Genomic DNA, 22,376 nt, shown 5'->3' on the forward strand with positions numbered 1-22,376 from the left:
GTCGTGTCAAACCACAAATAGCCGGGATACAAAATCTTGCTTGGGGTGTCCTGCGTGCTCATCTTGATGAGTCCGATGAGGTAGATCGTAGGTTGCATCTTTGTCGTTGTCCTGAGATCAATATAATTTCTGCTGTTATCGCAACTAATATTTGATAGTACTTAATCTGTCCATGCCTCCCCCCCCTCCCACCGTATTTTTTTCTGAAACTGAATTATATTCAGATAGTCCACTGACAAAAGGTTTGACTCCCAAGTGCAAAGTTCTGTTCAAAGCACCATGCCAACTGATGATCGTATAACAAATGACATTTGATTTTTGAAAATCAGTATACAGTTTTCAAGAAATGAGTTTTAAAACAAAAGACCATCAGTTTGCTTTCAAAGAGTCTTGTAATAAGTTACAGGAAAAGGCTGCTGTGTAGGGAGATCTTTCATTACTTTTCAGTGGCAAGGAAAATGACTTAAAAGTAACTGGGTACATTGCTGGCAATATTCAACTTGCGGTCTCAATCCCTCGACAAGACGTTCAATGCCAATTTTCCAAGTGAAGACATTTAAATTCATTAAAAGCCACACAGCTTACTTTTTTTTAATGAAATGTTCAGTCCTCATAATGAGTTAACCAAGTCAACAGCTGGATAACAAGATTAATCATGGTGAAAATGGTTTTCTAGCATTTTAACATAAAAGGCAAGTCAAATTTCATCAGATACTGCTTTCTGCGGTTTTAGGAACAAGGTGGGAGGTTGATCCTGAATCTGGCAGAAATGCTTCTCTTGCTTTGATCAGTCATAGTCCCTGTATGAGCGGCCTCCGTAGCCACCCCCACCACTGTAGTAGTATCCACCTTGGACCTTGTACCCACCTGAATAGCTATCCCGGTCTCCCGTATCATACTGGCCTCCGCCGCTATAGCCACCTTTCCTGTCACTATCCCAATAGCCACTTCCTGCTCCTCTCCTGCAGCCACTGTTACTGCAGCCACCACTATAGCTGCCTTGACCGTACCTGCAGCCGCCCCCAGACCTTTTCTTGGCATGACCCATCGAGGGATTTTCCATTCATCGCCTGCAGCGCGTCCCTGGCGTCTGGGTTTTTGAAAGTGATGAAGCTGAAACCGCGGGACACCGTGGTGTCTGTCTTTAATCACTTTCACCTCAGAGATCTGCCCGTACTTGGAGAAAACCTCTCCCAGGGACTGCTCGTCTGCGTTGAAGTTCAGGCCGCCGACAAACAACTTTCCTGCTTCAGTCACGGCGAGATTGCTGCACATTTGAGTGTGTGAAGCTCTAGGAGCTGGCCTAACTGGTGGAGCCTGTGGTCCTGGTAGTCTCGGGGACCGTGTATATGGTGGTGGGGGTCTCCTACAATCTCGGGCGAAGTGTCCTGGCTGTCCGCAATTAAAACATGTCCCTCTATCTCTCCCCGGGGCTGCTGTGTAAGGTGGAGCTGTACCTCTCTGGTGTTGGGGATCCTCTCTACCCTCATTTCTCCTTACTGGACCTTGGCTAGCCCTCATCGGAAGCGTTCTCGCTTCCCTATCTGACCGTGACGTTGGGGCTCCCTGAACGTCCTGTTCCCAGACTCGAGCTAACCGTCGGAGAACCCATGCTTCATTGTATGTGGTCTCTGCGGGGTCAAAATTAGTGTAGGCTTTCTTGCCTTCCTCCGTGGTGTGCGAGACTAATGACCTAGCCCATTTGGATGAATCAGCTTCATTTAACCTAGCCCGATCTAATTTCCCATATACTCCCATGAAGTGGATCCATAAACGACCGGCAAAGGCAGTCGGATGTTCCCCTTTTCTCCGTCTACATTTATTTAACCCATCTACAGGATCCCCTTTGTGAAACCCTACTGCAGTCAATATTACTTCCTTAATTTCATTTAAGGTTCCTTCCCCAACATTTTGAGGGACTGGCAGGGCAGACCGTAGAGACTTGCTTAAGCACATGACTGTCAGCTTCACTTCCCTTTCACATAGCCCATGCATTATCTTCTGCTGCTTAACATCCTCAAATAAACTGTGTGGGTCAGCAGATGGCTCAAAGGTTGTGATTTTATGTGTGATTTCGGCCAATTGTGCCACTGTAAACGGGGTCGTGTATGTAATAGCTGGGCCCTGAGACTCTCCTACCTGACGTTCAGTCGTCACTGGGTGCATCGGTACTGGAGATGAATCTGGGGGCGCGGTGGGTATGACTTTCCCTGGGAAAGATGGTGGTGGACCCCCAACCCTTGGTTCACGTAACGCAAAGTTTAGTATTCTCCTTTAACTCTCCCCAATCTGCATCCTCTATCTCCTCTTCCTCTTCTGTCCCAGAGATACACATAAATCCGTTTTGAACCGATAATAGGGATTCCAGCTGTGAAAGTTCTCGCTGGCATTTGGAGTGGCCAGCGGTTGCCTGTTTCTGTTCTTTACTGGCTTGATGTAGCGCTTTTATTGCCGCCTGCAGATCGGTGCACTTAGCTTCTAATCGTGCTACCACCCACTCGGCTTCACCTTTCGCCAAGACAGCATGCTGGGCGTCTTGGTAGGCTCTTTCATGCTGGGTTTGAAAATTGCCCAGATGCAATAAATTTGTCTGGTTGGTTTTCTTTAATTCCTCTACCTCTCTGTCCTTTTCGGCTCTTATTTGTTCTACCTCTCCTGCTGCTGTTCCCTTAGTTTCTTAATTTCCTCTGCCTTTTCCTCCTGTGCTCGCTTCGATTCCTCCAGTTCCTTGCGAACTGTATTTAATTCCTTTTCTGTTCCTAGCAGCTGTCCTAAGCAGCTCACAATGGCAGTCGCTTTCTCACATTTGTCTGCCCGTTTTCCCTGAACTTTCCTCAGATCATCCCAATACTTCTGCCCGAGGGATCCCGGTCCCATTTCAGTATTGGCACAAGATTCTGCCCATAGGGGCCACCCTTTCTTCTCAATATATTCTCTGATTTTTGTTTCTCATATGGGACACTTCTCTGCCTCTGTGCTGTTTCCTGCCATTCTATATTCAACGACAAGGGGTAAAGAGTTGATCGGACTGCGGGTACGGCTTTGGGCTATGTTCCGGTCCAAATCCCTCCGGATTCTAATGTAAACCTACGGAGTTTACCCTATCCTCCTTGTTAGTAACAATGCATGCACAATAAACAATTTCCTGAAAGCAATTATTTGTCCAATAAGGAGTTTACACCTGTTGGCTCTGAGTTTTAAATAATTGTTCAATATAGATTCTGTGGAATTCGATATCGGAGCAACAGAGTTACTTCTTGTCGATGTCCTGGCGGAGTCGCCAATTGTTGTGCCTGCCGCATAGTCTGTTTTAACCCTTATACGGTGGACAAAGAATTGCGAGTAGACTTCTTGTTAGTACAACCAATATTTATTTAAAACACATAGTCAATAATCACGCACCCAACCAAAAATAAGTTATCTTACAGAAAATACTAAAGTTCAAGTCCAATACTAGACCTTGACTTAATTTTGTGTGACTGGCAAGTACCCAAGCAGATATTGGCCTTTATCTGTGCGCTGGTCTCTATAGTCCTCTGCATAGTCTGGTCTGACATTCTGGCTCTAGTCTTCCTTCTCGGGTGTGGTTGCTCTCCTTGTGCTGGACATTGCTGGCGATGGTCACCGTTGTTGTAGCCCATTCATGGGGTCAGAGAGAGAGAGAGAGCTTCTTCTGTTGTGCAGCACCTTTTATCCCTCCTTGGTTTCGTGTCCTTTTGGTGATCTCCTGATTCTTGTCAATCAATCAGGGCTTGATCACGCTGATCGATAAGAGTCCAATCAGATGCTGCCACACCGATCTCTGGGTACGTCCCCAACCGCCACGCCTGTAGATGCTGGGGGCACATAGGTCACACACCTCCCTCCCAAATAAGGGGTTACAGCGCCTCTTTGTCTGGTAAACAACCCAGTTTGACCAGAAAGTCCCCTTTGTCCTGGAGATGGCCCATATCTTGTGTATTCAGTCGTCTGAGCTGCAGCCTGTTTATCTCTGTCTTTTAGGCTGCAGCCTGCTGTTTTAGTTCTTGCCCAATGTCCCAGAGTGCTTTACAAATCGCCATTTTAGGTGGCCCATTTGGCCACACCTGTCTATTAAGACACCTTCAGGATGTGAACATATAGAACATAATAATCCTGTTTGTCAACAAAGAAAAAATCTCCGGCTATAATAAAATTTACTGGTGATTAAGTTATGTTTCCTCAATTTAAATTCATTGTGCTGCTGCCTCTGTACTAAAAACAAAGACGTATTGATTGAAATTGACAAATAGTACAGCTTAGTACTTCATTACCAATACTTCATTGTAGCCAGATACAGCTACAGAGCACCACAGATCTCCCCATTAGTTTGCTGTGTACAATTAGGGGGAATAGTCTCAGGCTAAGGAGATCTTTCCACTTGGCCAGTTGTGATCAGTCAGTGGGTATGTTTAAGGCAGAAATCAATTGATTTTTTTGAATCTGATAAGTTATTGATTTGGGTAGGAAAGTAGAATTGAGGTCAAGATCACCCATCTTTTTGGATGGTAGAACAGGCTTGATGGGTCATAGAGCTTACTACTATTTCTCATGCTTTTACATAGCCAGAGAGATGATTGGGGTGATGCCTTCAGTTTTGCCTAATAGATCATTTCCCTGGAGTAAGGTGAGGGGAAAGGTGAGAGGGGCAAAAGAATCTTTGTACATCATGTCACTTTTTGATTCCATTTAGCTTCCGACTGCCAAAAGATAAAATGCTGGAAAACCTCAGCAGGTCCAGCAGCAGTCTAGATGACCCTAGTAAACCTAGCCCTGTCAACCCTGCAAAGTCCTCCTACTAACATCTGGGAGAGCTGTCTCAGACTAGTCAAGTAACAGCCTGACATACAGATAATGTCCCAGACACCACCAGCACCATTCCTGGGTATATCCTGTCCCATGAGCAGGACAGACGCAGCAGAGGTAGCAACACTGGTATAGAGGCAGAATTAGAGTCCTGAACATTGACTTTGGGCCCAATGAAGTCTTACGGCACCAAGTCAAACATGGGCAAGAAAACTTCCTGCTGATTACCACGTACCATTCCACTCTCAGCTGATGAGTCAGCAGTCCTGCATGTCAAACACCAGTTGGAGGAAGCACTGAGGGTGGCAAAGATGAAAAATGTACTCTGGGTGGGGGACTTTATTGTCCATCACCAAGCGGGGCTGGGTAGTACCATTATAGACGAAGCTGGCCAGGTGCTAAAGGATGTTGTTGCTTGGCTGGGTCTGCAGAAGGTGATGTGGGAACCAACCATTGGGAAAATGACCTCATCTTCACCAACCTTCCTGCAACAGATGCATCTGTCCATGAGTGTCAGTAGGAGTGACCACCACCAAGTCTTTCTGGGGATGAAGTCTCATCTCCATATTGAGGATGCTCTCCATCATGTTGTGAAGCACTAAGTGGGCTAGATTTCGAACAGATCTAGAAACTCAAGACTGGGCACCCATGAGGTGCTATGGTCCATCAGCAGCAGCAGAATTGTACTCAATCAACATCTATAACCTCATGGCCTTACATATCCCCACTCTACCATTACTACCAAACCAGGGGATCGATCCTGGTTCAATGAAGAGTGCGGGGGTGGGGGAGGGGGGAGTGGTTTCCCTCCATTGCAGCAATTGGCACTATCAGCATCCGTGTAATTCCCCACAAACTCATTTCATGAATGCTTACAAATTTGCATCTCCATCTCTTCCTTCCCTCCCCACCAAACCACCAAGCAGAGCTTTACCAATACAAAAAATCCAATTAATTAACCTTCTTCCATCAACACTCGTAGCCAAATTCAAATTTTACCTGCTTAAAAGCTTATTTCCCCCAATTCTCCAAGTGAAATGGTGGATATGGTTATGTGCCACAGTGCTATAACCTGAATAAAATGGATAGCGAGCCAATAAAGGAATTATTCAGAGTTGGTAACCAAAAGCTTGGTCAAGTTTGTGGTTTAAAAAAAAAGGGGAGTTAAATGAGATAAGGAAGCAGTGAATTCCCAAAGCTTGGATATAGAATTCAGTGAACAGGTAAGATGCAACAAAATTGATACAGAAAAACTGAATGAAGCAGGGTATCCTGAAGATAATTACATTTTTAATACATTTTTCTTGCAGACGTCATCTAGTGGCCACTTAAAAGTCTCCTCAGCATAGGAAATAAAAAAGGTGTTCGTATTGGATGTTGTCTGACTAAAACATGACACAGTCCCCTATTAATATACATGTTTAATTTTACATTCATTTCACTTTCCCATAATTACAATCCATGTTATTCTTTAGGAAATAAATATGGTAGAAAAGAAATATTTCGAAGTACAGTTCATTTGTATTAAATGAGACAGAACAATATGCAAAAGGTGATTAACTCTTCCATACATATTCAAAGTTTGGGAACAATGCCAACTTTTTCCAATCTACCAGTCTCAGACTTCATTAATAAGCTAGTAACACAACCACTTGTAATCTTCCCTTCCAAAATATCCATATTCTTGGAGATGACAAGCTCTTGGCAACTTCAGAATGTATAAAATACAGGGCAACTGAAATGTCCATAGGTAGTCTCAGAGTTAGTATAGTTAATAGACTGGGACACTACTGTAATGCTAGAACTCTGAATAATGCAGATGCTTCTTGAACTCCCAAAATCTTTATTTGAATCGACACCCAACAAGTACTTCCATGAAATAAAACCATGTCAAACCTTTTCCATTTCGGGTCACATTTAGAACTAGCCAACGCATTGGCAGCTTTGTAATAAACGGGGTCGAGCCAATGAAATTTTCCTATTCTAACTGAACACATGTTTCTCCAAATATAGGTTGAATTTTGGATAGGGGGAGTCATGTACTCTGTAGACAATGAGCAAGGCTGAAGGAGATAGTGGCAACACTGAGACCAAGCCTCTGTCCATCATCTCATACAATAATCCATTAGGTGGAAGAATCACTGAGATGGTTGGAAACCAATAAGAAATCTGCAAGGATGTTAACTTCAGAATATCCCACATCTACCAAAGGAAGAGGTAAGGAGTAAATGTAAGTTGTTAAAAATTGATTTCTTGGGCATATTCCCAACCATTCATTAAAAAGACTTTGATTTTGTTGACTATGCACTCAAAAGCAAGAAGTGACCACCATGTGAATTTAAATAGTCCAACTGTACATGTATATTCACATTTTTGTTACAAGAAATAACATTTTTATTTTAATTAAATTATATTTAGTCACCAGAAGTCTGTTTACATCTGACCTGATGTTTTCTCTGTTTAGGAGGCTGTTTTAATCCAATAATCTGTAGTTCACTGTTATTCTGGCTATTGGTTTGGTGCTTCTAATTTTTTTTTAAATTCATTCGTGGGACGTGGGCATCACTGGCTGGTCAGCATTTATTGCCCATCCCTAGATGCCCTTGGAGGGCATTGGAGAGTCAACCACATTGCTGTGACTCTGGAGTCACATGTAGGCCAGACCAAGTAAAGGCAGCAGATTTCCTTCCCTAAAGGATATTAGTGAACCTGATGGGGTTTTCTGACAATCAACAATGGTTTCATGGTCATCAGTAGATTCTTAATTCCAGATATTTTTTATTGAATTCAAATTCCACCATCTGCCATGGCGGGATTCGAACCCGGGTCCCCAGAACATGAGCTGAGTTTCTGGATTAATAGTCTATTGATAATACCACTAGGCTGTCACCTCCTCCTAATGTTATAACATGGTCACACCATGGTCTCGAAATATGGTCCTATGGATCAGGGCCAAGGGGAAAAATAATAGGTGTGGTGCTTCTCCTGTTTTCAAGCCCCTATCTCACCACCTTTCCTCTCACATTTTAAAAAAGTTTAAAGTTTATTTATTAGTCACAAGCAAGGCTCACATTAACACTGCAATGAAGTAACTGTGAAATTCCTCTAGTCACCACAGTCCGGCGCCTGTTCGGGTCAATGCATCTAACCAGCGGGTCTTTCAGAATTTGGGAGGAAACCGGAGCACCCGGAGGAAACCCACGCAGACACGGGGAGAACGTGCAGACTCCACACAGACAGTGACCCAAGCTGGGAATCGAACCCAGTGCTAACCACTGTGCCGCCCCTTCTGGTTCACAGAATTGGGTTGGGTTGGAATCTCGGTTGGGTCAAATTGTATTATGTTGGTTCAGCAAAACTTCTTCTTGACCTTGACACTCTGTTTATAAATCCCATGTTTCAGTATGACGTAATATACAACCACAGATTTGTCAAATAATTACACACATCTTGGTAATACGCAACCAACTCAGCTTCTTTGAAGCTGGCCCTCAACAATATGCGGACAGCAACATCCAAAAGACTTGAACCTCAAGCTCTACAAACAACAATCGTACACAACAATGAGAATATCTTGAATTAACAGTGACATCAACTGGTTTAATTTCCAAGTTTAAAAACCTTCCGTAAATTAGCAGCAGCCAATTCGCCTGCAATAGTGTGCTATTTCTACATAAGTGGGCTTTGTTATCAGTAAGATTACACTTTGCGTTGAATATTTTCTTATTTTAAATCAAAACTAATCACTCTTAGAAATGCCCAGCATGGAGCAAATAATAGGGGAGCAAAGTACTGTAGCTGCTGGAAATCAGAAATACCAACAGAAAATGCTAGAAATACTCAGCAGGTCAGGCAACATCGGAGGAGAGAGAAAAACAGAGACAAAGCTTCAGGTCCACAATCTGCACTAGTTCTGATGAAGGGTCATTGGCTCCTGTTTTTCCCAGCACAGATGTGCTCAGCATTTCCAACACTGTTCCTATTGGAACAAAATAACCCCTTTTGCCAGCCCTCCAAAAAGCAATCAGACTTCTTGTGAGCCGCTCATTCCCCTTCAGTAAGAGCTCCAGCAGCAGCTGCCTGCGATCTAATTTGGCACAACATTTAAACAGGAATTTTAAAAAGTTATGGTCTGAAGAAAACAGTAATTACTTAAAAAATATAATTAATAAAGGACCAAACAGCAGAGGTAACTAATAAAATCTTGTTTGCCTCGTTGCTTAAGAAGCAGCGTGAGAGACAGGTTAGGCCCCAAGCCCTGGTCACCGGGGAAAGGTGGTGGTGGGAGGAATTAGAACCAAGCTAAGGAGTTGGGTTTAAGCATCACTGACCTGGTGTTCGTCACTGGTGGCGCACAGCTGGCCTCGGTGGAATTCATTTGAAAGTGGGAGTCAGAAACAAGATTTCAACCTGGGTTTTCCCTCTCCCCTGGTTCAGTTTCTGGATAGGTGTTGGTGGTGGGGTGGGGGCGGTGGCGTTGGTGGAGGTGGTGTGTTATTTATCCACACACCAAGTAGCGTGTGTGTGTCACGCTTAGTCTCCAGGTTCTCATTCATTGCCATTGTTGCTTTAGCGCAAGTCCAAGCTCCTCAAGCTACTCTTCCGAACTCTGCGACCTTGTCCTTCATGGTATACTGGTGAACCTCCATTATCCCTTTCTATTAATTTGATATCCTTTCTATTTTAGGATGCTCAAAATTAACTAGCCCGTGTCTTCCACACTTAGCACTTAATCACCACCCCACCCTCCCTCCCCCCACAGTTTGGGAGGTTTGGACTTATCCCTCGCTGAGGAGCCATTCAGAACATCTGTGAAAGCAGCAAGATTGCTTCCTCTCAGCTCTAACACTCCACCTGCCCGGGTCTTGCTGTTGCTATAACCACCACTGGGCTCCCTGGCTCCACCATCTTGAAGCCTGTAGTCATTCAGTGGGTTGTCACCTGTGCAGAAGGGGAAGGGTACAGCCAAAGCATGGACCACCTCCGCACCTCCCAGGCCCCGTTAGGGATCACAGACCACGTTATAGTAGGTCCCAGTGTATTTCCGCAAAAGAAAGATAGAAAACATTCATCATTCCCGATTGGCCTGGTACAAATATATCCAAAGGATTGTTTGGAAGGGACATTGTATCATCAATTCCACATGAAGTGTGCTACTTTTATGAAATTACACAATTTAAAAGTAGAATTTATTCACGAACATCCATCTCTATTTTTGTTCATTTTAAAATGCGGAAAACTGACATAAGCTTTCTTGTCCTGTGTAATTAGTTTTGTGTTGCAAAGTCACACATCTGAAGCACGTCTTAAAGTCATATAAAATTGGAGCTTCTGTCCTGTCCGCTGAAACTTCATGATGAAAAGAAATGTCAAAGGTCATCATCTATATTACAACCCACCCGGTAGGTATCCATGATGGAATATGACAAGTGGTGGATTCTTCATATCACTACACTTCTACCGCTGCGAGAACTCCCGCGCTCCTGTCAATGAAAAAAATGTTAAACTTCAGTTTCAGTTGATTGTTTTTTTGAGCAAAACTAAAAGTAGAAATGACCCATCTTATGCATTTCATGCAATCTAATTTTTACAAGAGTAATTGGAGGGGGTGTGGGGGGGCGGGGTAAGAGGAGGAATAAAACACAAGGTCAAACAGCATCAAATAACACTTCAACTTTCAATACTTGCAAGAAGGAATAGTCTTCCATTCCAAACAATTACAGCATGACAACTCACAGGGTGATAATTTGCAATGCTGTACACAATCGCTATTGTATTCCGGAACTTGATAAATGTTGATATTTAGTCACAATACTGAATTGATCACATAAATGAAATGCTGTCTCTTATTAATATTGCTGATGCAAGAACTTTCCTCGTAGGGTGTGATTTCATGTTGGCCCCCGTCAGGATCAGGTTCTTTGCTTTCAGAAAGAATCACAAGTGTAAACTTCTATTCTACATTCCAGAGCACCCAAGCAATGTGTCATCATATCACAACCTTCAAATGTAAAAGTAAAGTAAAAATTTATTTATTAGTGTCAGAAGTAGGCTTACATTAAACATTGCAATGAAGTTACTGTGAAATTCCTCTAGTCGCCACACTCCAACGCCTGTTCGGGTCAATGCATCTAACCAGCACATCTTTCAGACTGTGGGAGGAAACCGGAGCACCCGGAGGAAACCCATGCAGACACAGGGAGAACGTGCAGACTTCGCACAGACAATGACCCAAGCCAGGAATCGAACCTGGGTCCCTGGCGCTGTGAGGCAGCAGTGCTAACCACTGTGCTACCGTGCTGTATAAGACTCATGAGTAGAGTGGTGATTTAGGAATTTTTTATAACCACACTTCTGAGAAAAAAAAACTCAGATAATGGTAGGTGTTGGGGAGAGTTACAGAACAAGGAGATCGAAGGATACATGTTCATAGCTCTTTGAAAGTGGAGTCACAGGTAGGCAGAGTGGTGAAGAAGGCATTCAGCATGCTTGGTTTCATTGGTCAGAACATTGAATACAGGAGTTGGGACATCTTGTTGAAGTTGTACAAGACATTGGTAAGACCACACTTGGAATACTGTGTACAGTTCTGGTCATCCTATTATAGAAAGGATATTGTTAAACAAGAAAGAGTGCAGAAAAGATTTACTAGGATGCTACCAGGACTTGATGGTTTGAGTTATAAGGAGAGGCTGGATAGACTGGGATTTTTTTCTCTGGAGCGGAGAAGGCCGAGGGGTGATCTTATAGAGGTCTATAAAATAATGAGGGGCACAAATCAGCCCGATAGTCAATATCTTTTCCCAAAGGTCGGGGAGTCTAAAACTAGAGGGCATAGGTTTAAGGTGAGAGATACAAAAGTGTCCAGAGGGGCAATTTTTTCACAGAGTGAGTGTCTGGAACAAGCTGCCAGAGGTAGTAGTAGAGGCGGGTACAACTTTGTCTTTTAAAAAGCAGTTAGATAGTTACATGGGGAAGATGGGTATAGAGGGATATGGGCCAAGTGCAGGCAATTGGGATTAGCTTAAGTGTTTAAAAAAAGGGCAGCATGGACAAGTTGGGCCAAAGGGCCTGTTTCCTCTATGACTCTATATGACTGAGATAAATGTTCAGAAAAATACTTTATAATGCAAAAAAAACTTACTGACTGTCGTCCATTATTAGATCTTCGTGCACTGCTTTGCTCTGACCCCCCATCTACTGAATGGTAGCTTGGAGGCTTTTCATGATACTTAAAAGGCTTCTTTAAGGCTTCCAACCAGTCTGACATTCGGTCATCTGGTTGGACCCTATTGTATCGAGAGCGGTTATCATAATCATCCAGGGAACTCCATGATCCTTGTCGTCTTCCACGAGGTGGAGGAGAATTGCTGTGGTCTCTGCGTCGATTTCTTCTTTCAGGTGAGTAATCTCTACTAGTTCGATGGGGAGGTCTTCTGTCCTCCTGGTAACCTCTTCTGCCACGTCGCTGGTTTGAACTGCTGGGTCTTGACCGATTATCATCATCAGAATCATCACTATAATACCCATAATTTTGTCGTCTTGGGAGCAACTGACCTCTCTGTCGGCTATCTTCAAAATCGTCTCTCCTATTCCCTTGAGAACGATTAGTTCTTCTGTCTTGTGAGCTCCGAGTGGACCTTGATCCTTCTTGAGATCTTTGATTCCTGGGGAGCCCTACCTCCAAAATATCCTCATGGCTTCTAGCCCTTCGTTGGTTCCTCCGGGATGAGTTACTGGTTTGTTGTGATGAAGGGAGGCTAGTTTCACGGACTGTCTCCAGTATGGGAGGTAAATGGATAACGCGTCGATCGACTTCTCTAATTCCAATTTCATTTAGTGATGAAAGCACGCTGGGAGGTGCACTGCCACTTGTACGGATTCCGTTTTGCAAAGGCTGTACTGTGTTTAAGTTTTTCACCTCATTCTCTATATAGTCCAGCATCTTAACAGAAGAGTTTGGATAGGCACTGTAGGGCATCATAGTCAATGGTATGCTGTTCTTGGTGGAAAAATCTATATAATGGAAATGAAAAAATGGAGAGAAATTAAACTTCTGAATAAAAGCTTTTGAAACACCTTAAAAAAAGGGAATAAAGTAAGTGAAGACATTGACAGCAAGGGAATTAGTAGAGTTGCACAGAATGGGAGTCTAAAAATGATGGCTAAAGATGACGACAGGAAATGCTATTGAAATGAGTTAAAATGTCAGTACGGTAATGTACAGTGTCCAAAACATAATGTGGGAGCTGAAGGCAATCATGCATTGGAAGGGACCAATTGGCAGGGATTTCTGAAACACAGCTGCAGCATAGTCAGTCAGGTCTGGGAATTAAACATTACAGCGTATAATTACTTAGAAAAGAGGGAAGAGGGAAAATGGGGAGCTGGAGTAGCTGCACTTATTTGAGTAACACAATGGCAGTATGAAAAAGGGACCCAGCTATCAACAAAACAAGGATTTCCCAAACTGTTCCGTCCACCGAACCCTTTTGATCCTACATGTACCAGAATAAAACTTAGAGCAGGAAAGTAAAATACAATGGAAAAGCAATGTCGTCCTAGAGTTTTCTTCGGTGTTGCCTCAGCTCATTGTTAGAAGTTACTGATGCATAATGGTGAAAAGTAAATGTTATATTACCACACTCCTAGTAACTGGGGCAGGGGAAAGAGAGTGAATAAAAATAATCTGCTCATGGATTCTATCAGTTCAAATAAATGCAGTAGCACATTAATACCAGAGACTACGTACCTCTTTGTGATGGCCCATTCATGTAGAATGAGTTTAATTGGGAATTTCTTTCATCTTCAGTGTACCCAGGCCTATTGAACATCCATGGCAGCATTCCCTGTTTTGCCTGTTTGACTAGTTCATGTCTTGCAAGAGCTATATTTAGAAAAAAGGACAGTGCCCCAATTAATTACCTTATTCAAAAATATTAGCAAAGGCTTCAGAAATGTGAAATTTATAATTAATATTATAAATTAATAATCCAGTGGTATTAACCCTACACTATTAATCGAGAGACTCTACTAATGTTCTGAGGACCCGGGTTCAAATCCCGCCATGGCAGAGGGTGGAATTTGAATTCAAATAAAAAAAATCTGGAATTAAGAATCCACTGATGACCATGAAGTCATTGTCGATTGTCAGAAAAACCCATCTGGTTCACTAATGTCCTTGAGGGAAGGAAATCTGTCGTCCTCACCTGGTCTGACCTACATGTGACCCCAGAGCCACAGCAATGTGGTTGACTCTCAGTTGCCTTCCAAGGGCAACTAGGAATGGGCAATAAATGCTGGCCAGCCAGCGATGCCCATGTCCCACAAATGAATAAAAAAATAAAATAAAATGGTTGCTAGAATTTCACATTCTAGCCAGACATTAAAATTGCAAAACCAAAAGACTGCAAATGCTTGAAACACAAGACAAAAGCAGAAAGTGCTAGAAACACACAGCAGGTCAGGTAGCATCTGTGGAGGGAGAAAGGGTGGCATGGTGGCTAGCACTGATGCCTCACAGCGCCAGGGACACAGTTCTATTTCGGCCTCGGGTGACTGTCTGTATGGAGTTTGCATGTTCTCCCAGTTTCTGCGTGGGTTTCCTCTGGGTGCTCTGGATTCCTCCCCCACTTCAAAGATGTGCAGGTTAGGTAGATTGGCCATGATAACTTGACCCTTAGTCTCAGGGGGATTAGCAGGGTAAATACATAAGGTTATGGGGGATAGGGCCTGGGTAGGATTGTGGTTGATGCAGGCTTGATAGGCCAAATGACCTCCTTCAGCACAGTGCATCCCTGCACTGCAGGGATTCTATGAAATAGAGTTAATGTTTTAGGATCTGGAACCTTGCACTGGTTTCCTCCCACACTCCAAAGATGTGCGGGCTAGGTTGATTGGCCATGCTAAATTGAGCCTAGTGTCAGGGGGATTAGCAGGGTAAATATGACGAAAAGTCACAGATCTGAAACACATAGGACGCGATCTTACCAGCCATTCACATCACACTCCCACTTAAGCGTGGTCGGAGAATTTGATGCCCAGCCAAATCTCCATTTACTGCAGTGGGAAGGGAAAATCCTGCCGGCATGAACGATGGCAACGTTCATGGTAACATTTTTTTCTCTCCCAACATATGTTGCCAGATCTGCTGAGCGTTTCCACAGTGGGATTTTCTGTTTATGTCTTGAACTGCTGATCTTTCAAATTTATTGCTAGCAAAACAAACTAAACCTTCCATAGACTAAAAGTGCACTGTCCAGATATTAATAGGTGGACTAATGAACAGCTCACTTGCAACCTAGTAACTGTAAATAAGTTCCCAAACTAATATGCAACTTACGGCAGTTTATGAATGTTACTTTCTTCAAAATTTTCTTTAGGTTTGGGACATTAATGGAGCAGTTGGAAGGATATTAAACCCATGCTGGTGCCTTTACATTTATGATTTTTACATATTTTGGAAGGTGAAATGAATTTCACTTTTATATGGTGCACAGCGGTACGCTATTTACATCTACAAAAAACACATTTACAAAAATGTTATGTCTCCTGTGAGTGTATATTTAATTTTGTATTACATCTCATTTTCCTGCCCCAGTGGTGCCAAGTTGAAAAGGGAATGTTGTCCTCCAAGCTCCTATGACAGAAATCTGCAACCCTAAATATTGTACAAGATTCAGGGGGCCCCTGCTGGTTTATTTAATTCACTTCTCCGTGTTGTAAATGAAACATCGTAATACTGTGAGGCGGCACAGTGGCTAGCACTGCTGCCTCACAGCGCCAGGGACCCGGCCTTGGGTAACTGTCTGTGTGGAGTTTGCACGTTCTCCCCGTGCCTGCGTGGGTTTTCTCCGGGTGCTCTGGTTTCCTCCCACACTCCAAAGATGTGCGGGCTACGTTGATGGGTCAATTTAGCATGGCCATAGTGCCAGGGGGATTAGCAGGGTAAATATGTGGGGTTATGGAGGTAGGGCCTGGGTGGGATTGTGGTCAGTGCAGACTCAACGGCTGAATGGCCTCCTTCTGCACTGTAGGGATTCTATAATTCTATAAAAAATATCCAATTCTAATTCTGCAGGTTATCACATGGTTTCATTCTTTCATGTCTGCTGCGGTTTCATCCTGGCAGGTTTTCTTGGCAGCTTTTATTCATGGGTGGTCTGTCACAACCTTCCACGTTCAGGGGACAGGGTGAGAGGATAGGTACCAAATCTACCACAGCCAGAATGGGAATCGAACCCAAGCTGTTGGCATTATTCAGAACCACTAGCCATCTAGGAAACTGAGCTAACTGCCTCCCCCCTAGTGGTCACATACAACACCACAACATAAGAAAGATACAGCTCTACACAATCCTTCACTGCACTCTCTCTCTTCCCTTTGGGCTCGAGTTCCTTAATAAAAGCAACAGTGCGCGCTAATCAGGCAGCTGCTCGCTGTCCCTCAATTTGAGGATGACATCTACTCAAGTGGTGGGGTTTCACGGTGGGTCTTCATGTGACTGAGCAAGTTGATTCTTGACCCACATTACCTTTGGGCATATGGAGCAGTACCTACATCTGGCAGTGGGATCCAGAGTGCAGAACTTGCTTCCTTTTCTTTCCTTCTCTGCTGCAATATTAGGTGCTGAGAGACTCAAAAGGGGTTTTACGTGATTGCTTGTGGAGCTGGCTTAAAAGGAGAATGCTAGCATTTGTTCAACGGTCCTCCCACTGAATCTGGAGGATGCGGTGAATGCATTGCCGATATTTCTCTAGCATTCTTACGTGTCGCTGAGATGCTTGATAGGACTTTTAGTGACTTGGAGGCCTTGGTCGTTAAATGGTCGCTACCCTGGCATGTGGAAGGTTGAACTGGTGCAGCTGATCTGGTGTTGATATATCACACACAAGGTCAGGCCTAGTTTCTTGTATGCACAATTGAAGAGTTGAGGGGTGTGAGAATCTGGTGCAGAGTGGGAAATGACAATGCAGTCATCAGCAAACTGCAGATCATGTACATCTATGGTAGTCAGTTTCGTTTGGCAGAGGTGATTGAGATTAAAAATCAACTCTCCTCAGGGGTCAGCATTAAATGCCACTGAGATGGGAAAATCTTTAATCAGGTGAATAATTACCATCAGCTAGTTATAAATGATATAGGGGCCGTCACACAGCCTTGATTGATCCTAACCTGGATCTTGAAACATACTGTTTCAGATCTCCCACTCAAGACAAGTTCAGTCACATCATCAACTCCTGCAACCACAGGATTGTGATGAAATTTCATATGGTGCAGGGCTATTGCAGAAGGCGTTAAGACTTAGCCAAACATTGTGGTACAGGGGTCATATAAAGTTCAGCTGGAACAGTGAACCAATTTTTTACAATCATTTGTTGCTTTTTCCCTTGCACTGACCCAAAAATCAGCAGACTACATGGAACTTACAGCACAGAACCAAGCTATTTGGTCCAACTGCGTTTGGATTGAGTGTAAGTTAGATAAGTGGACAGGAGTTCCAATTCTATCATCTTATGAGAACTGTACTTTAGTTTTTAAAAAAACATTGAAAATAAAAGGATTGTGGTAAAATATCAATTGGTTCACTAATGTCTTTTCATAAAGGAAACCTATTGTCCCTACCCAGTTTGGCCTACATGTTACTCCATTACTCCAGTCCCATATGGTTGACTCTCAACTGCCCTCTGAAGTGACCTGGCTTGCAAGCAAGCCTGGGAGTTATGCAAGGGCAAGTAGGTATGCAATAAAACCGGCTTCGTCAATGATGACCGTGTCTCAAGAATGAAAGAAGAAATACTCATGATGAACTCTAGATTGTTAGAAATGTACCTGTACCTTAACCTGCAGTACCATGTGCAATTAGTCACTGGATTGATAGTTGCAAATTCTTCCAAATCATTAGTTAATTTTGTCAGGGGTGGGGGAAAAGATGTGGAAAGGAGATAATTAATTGAAAAAAACACAACAGGTTTTACCTTCCTCTGGGCAACAGCAACGTTTTGGGCAGCAGACGCATCGGAGATAACAGCAGCACTTTTGTGGGCAGCACTGGCACCAACAGATACTAATCAGTATGAACAGTAGCAAAATACCCATGATAATCAATATCACAGTTAGCCAATCTGAAAGGAAAAAAGATTGGATTTAATAGACAGTATTGTAGAAGAATCTATTGCAAGGGACTCCCAGTGTCCTGCTTAATAGTGTTCTACTTAGTTTAAGAGATGCCTTTTAAAGAGAGCAATCTCTTTCAAAGAGTGGCATGGTGGTAACAGTGGTTAGCACTGCTGCCTCACAATGCCAGGGACAAGGGTTTGATTTCAGCCTTGGGTCGCTGTGGAGTTTGCACATTCTCCCTGTGTCTGCGTGGGTTGCCTCCAGTTGCTCTGGTTCCCTCCCAAAGTCCAAAGATGTGCAGCTTAGGTGGATTGGTCATGCTAAACTGCCCCTTAGTGTCCAAAGATGTTTATGTCAGGTGGATTAGCCATGGTAAATGCACGGGGCTATGGGGATGGGGCAGGGGTGGGCCTGGGTAAGATGCTCTTTTGGAGAATTGGTGCAGACTCCTTCTACACTGTAGGGATTCTATGGTTGTCAATTGTATAGGGATTTTATCTTTACATATTTATATTCACAAGCAGACGTAAGAAACATGTTTGGACTGAGAAATCTTCACACGTGGACACACATCCTCTCCCTGGTCTTTATTTCAGAAGGCGGGTTTACTGCCTCTCCACCTAAAGAGTTGGTGGGGATCACATCTCCACCAATCAAGGCTACCTCACAGTCATTTAACACTTGGCTGAAGGAAGAGTCTATGTCCTGCCTCAGAGAGTTGCCTCCCAGTCTGATTAGCAAGCAGTTCTGTCAACCCAGCAGCACCAGTGGCACAGACTGGGACCAAAGCAGTTGCCAGATTCTAAGTCCTGATTTTGGACTAGAAAAGTGCAAGGGGTCTCAGAAGGGGAAGGGCTTGGGAAAGACCACAGGGGTTGGGGGTGGAGAGGAGTGTGGGTTTTGATGGAGAAGCCGGGCATAGGGAGCACCAGCAGGGGGTGTCCGATGTGGAAAGAGAGCCGCTGTGAGAGGTGTTCCCCTCTCTTCAGGTCCAAGGCCTGAGCAGGATGAGCTGCTGGGTGCCCCCCCCCATCCCTGAACTCCTCCTATCAGCATCAACTGGGAGGATGGGAGGTGGGCTGGCCATCTTAGTCCTTGCTCCCCGTCCCAGTAAAGTTGCAGACAGTGATGGGAAGGCCACACTGGTTAAATAAATAGATGACTATTTAAGTCATTACAATGCCGCAGCTGTATTTTAGTGAAATGATTTAGTAATATAAATACAAACTTAGAAAGAGCCGAACACACAAATTAAAAACATACGCAAAACAATAAGTCGAACTTCTTTGTCTGAGTCTCCCGTCGTGTCTCCTGGTGCTTCAACACTGCAGAAATAAACACCATGGTCCCACCACATCACTTCAGTAATCCACAGGTCAGCTTCTACAAAACAAATGTGTACAGGTTATGGGGGACAAGAGAAGTTGACATTGGCTAGGTGTTGAATGGTAGTCAGTGGAAGAGTTGTTACATTTGACAACCAGCTTTAGGTAATGTTAGGACAGAAGTTTAGCAAATATAATAGGGAGTGAAGCTCAATAAAGGCATTGTATCAGATCTCGCAGGATCCTACTATACTTTAGAACCTTTCAATGGGTGTTTATAAGGCGGTGATTCCATAATGAAATGATTGCCCCTCCTTCCCACTACTCTTAAGGAATTGTTTCTTTAACGAGGACTCTCTTGATAAAATATTGAGAAAGAATTTAACAGTCATTCCAGCTGGCAGGATCTTAGCTATGCCAAGCTCGTAGATCCCTAATGCTAGTAGAATACCCGTGAAACTTTTAGCCAGCTAATAGAATCATAGAGTGGCGTCTTCTAACATTCACAAACAAATACTTTATAATGGTTAGTAGGGGGGTTCCCTCCCACTCCATTCAGTCCCAATGTGATACTTACTGTTCTGAATGGTAATCTTCCTTTGTCTATATTCGTGCCCCAATATCGGCTCGTTCTGTCCCCTTTTCTGAATAACAATTCGCACAGTCCGCTGGTCATCTTGGCAGTCATTGGTTGGATCTTGGCCCATGCTCAGCATAGCAATGTATGCTGGAAGAGAAAAAGAAAATTAATCACAAACCAAACCCATTTCTTCCTTCTCACCTCTCCTGAAATTTATGGTTCATTGTAGGAAACTGTTCCACAACCACCAGAATGATTCAAGTCTTGTTCAGATGTACTTCAACTGTCTTTCAGAAGACCACAGAACCACAGTAGTAGAGAAGACAGCCACTTGCTGCATCAGGGGGTGGATCCAAGATTAATCCAATTGCCACTCTCTCCAAAGCTCTGTTGTTTCTCCTTTTACATATATATATATATATATAAACATTTCTCTTTTCCCTTCACTGTCAATGTCCCTTAATGTTTTGAATTTCTCCACCGATTTTGCTTTGCTGACTTTCCTATATATTGATAGATTTTTGAACCAGCTTGATACAATCGGAAATTTATCTAGTGAACTTAACCCTAATGATTATAGAATTTTAAAATCTGCTCATTTCTGATACCTATAATATTTCTAACATCTTATTAACAAAAGGACCTACTTAAGTCCTTAGATAAGAGTCCTCACTTAGTTTAAATGTAGGTAAAAATCCCTTTGATCTCCTTACCACCACCAACCAGTCTTTCGTCTAACATTAATACTTCTTCAACTCGCAGTTTGCACTCACTGAATAATTTAGAATTCTTTTCATCATGTGGGTTATGCTTGGCTTCATTATTTGACAAGTTTAGCTTTAATTTTGTTACTTCGTATGGGACCAAATGGGTGGAATTTTCCCATCCGATTCCCGTGGCGGGCGGAACTTTCTGGTCTTGGGGAGAGCACGACCAGAAAGTCCAACCCAATGTCTTTTAAAAAGTATTAAGATTTTTTTTTTTTTGTAATTTGGTTTTTTGCTTCTAGTTAATTCTTCCTCGTAGTTGGTGTTCTCTTGCTGAGGGTTGCACATTAGCAGCATTCCTGACCTTGAATAATACAGCAAAGGTCAACTGTACAATTACCAGAATTAACTGATCAAATGAGTAACTGCTAAATAAATTTGAGGAAATGTGGTTATGAAGATATTGGAAGTAAGGACTGTTTCTCTTGAGAAAAAGGGTGTCTGAAAAAGAGATTTGATAGAAGTGTTCAAAATCATGAGGGATCTGGACAGAGTATATAGGGAGAAATTGTTCCCACTCATGACAACAAACGCAACACAGATTTAAAGTAACTGGCAAAAGAAGCAAAAAATGTTTTTATGCAGCAAGTGGTTAAGGTCTGGAATGAATTAACAAGAGTGTAGTGGGGGCAGGTTCAATTAAAGCATTCAAAAAAGGTAATTAGACTGCTATCCAAAAAGGGGAGAATGTGTAAGGTTAAGAGGGGAAGTTGGGAGAATGGCACAGAGTGTTTCATTTGGAGAGCCACAGCAGACATGATGGGCTGAATGGCCTCCCTCTGCAGTGTAATAATTCTGCAATTCAGATTCACACATCAAGATGGAGGCTTTGGACAATGCTTGTACTTTCACTTCTCACTTGTTTGCTCATCATCTCTTCACTATACCCTTGAGACTACCTGTGCTCATCATACGCTTACCCATTGGTAAATCTTTTTGTCCATCTTTTTTAGAATGAGATTGAAATAATGAAGTCATCCTAGAGCTCTAGTGTAGGTTATTCATATGACAGCCATAATTTAATTCTGAAATGGCAACAGATTGTCAAAAAAAAAAAATCACTTTGCTAGCTGGTGGAACCTGAATCACAAGTTTTACATAACTTCACACAGGAGAAACAGGAGTGTCTGTGTGTGCATACAAAATAAAACATACTGGACCATCTCCAATGAACGGAGGGAGTCTAGAACAAGTTTGGTCAGAGGGTGATTGGTAACCCATTGGTTTTGCACTAGATTAAAAGAATTGTTAAAAACCAATCTGTCAAACTGCAGTGTTCTTTACTTACTCTTCGGTTTTTTTAAAGAACTGTTACATCATTTTGCATCAGAAATGCCTCTTTCATTTCAGTCTATCTTTGCAAACTATTTTCTACCTTCCTCTATCGCATGTTCATTTCTTACACCAGTGAATGTAAACTAGCATGTTTGAGATGAGTAGTAACTTTTCAATGATAGATCGGGTTGCCCAAAGTCCAGAATTGTCCTACATTTTCCAGGATTTAAAGGCCACTTTCCAGTTAATTGCTGAGAGCAATCCAGGAGAGAAATCACACGAACAATAAATAATCGTGCTTAACAAAAGCTTTTGACCACTTTTGTTCGCTAGTTATAAAATGCTGGACATGGAAAAATGCTGTTGACAGAGTCAAAAATCATCCGATCGAGTAATAATTCACTTTCCTGATGAAGGAATAGCGCTTCAAAAACTTGTGATTCCAAATAAACCTGTTGGAATTTAACCTGGTGTTGAGAGATTTCT

General features: G+C 42.9%; 1 protein-coding gene across 1 annotated transcript in view; it reads right to left on the reverse strand.

Moving 5' to 3' along the window:
• Positions 1-3,268: 3,268 nt before the first annotated feature.
• The window catches only part of ildr1a (immunoglobulin-like domain containing receptor 1a), a 42,232-nt gene continuing 23,124 nt past the window's right edge, over positions 3,269-22,376 (reverse strand). Inside the window, exons 3-8 of the mRNA XM_078232958.1 lie at positions 19,846-19,995; positions 19,207-19,326; positions 17,802-17,948; positions 13,577-13,711; positions 11,969-12,840; positions 3,269-10,307 (exon numbers count right to left, since the gene is read on the reverse strand). Of these exons, the coding sequence (XP_078089084.1) occupies positions 10,266-10,307; positions 11,969-12,840; positions 13,577-13,711; positions 17,802-17,948; positions 19,207-19,326; positions 19,846-19,995 (1,466 nt within the window). The 3' untranslated portion in view covers positions 3,269-10,265. The remainder of the gene's footprint in view (positions 10,308-11,968; positions 12,841-13,576; positions 13,712-17,801; positions 17,949-19,206; positions 19,327-19,845; positions 19,996-22,376) is intronic.

This window comes from Mustelus asterias, chromosome 17 (genome assembly GCF_964213995.1).
Source record: "Mustelus asterias chromosome 17, sMusAst1.hap1.1, whole genome shotgun sequence".
Classification (NCBI taxonomy): domain Eukaryota; kingdom Metazoa; phylum Chordata; class Chondrichthyes; order Carcharhiniformes; family Triakidae; genus Mustelus; species Mustelus asterias.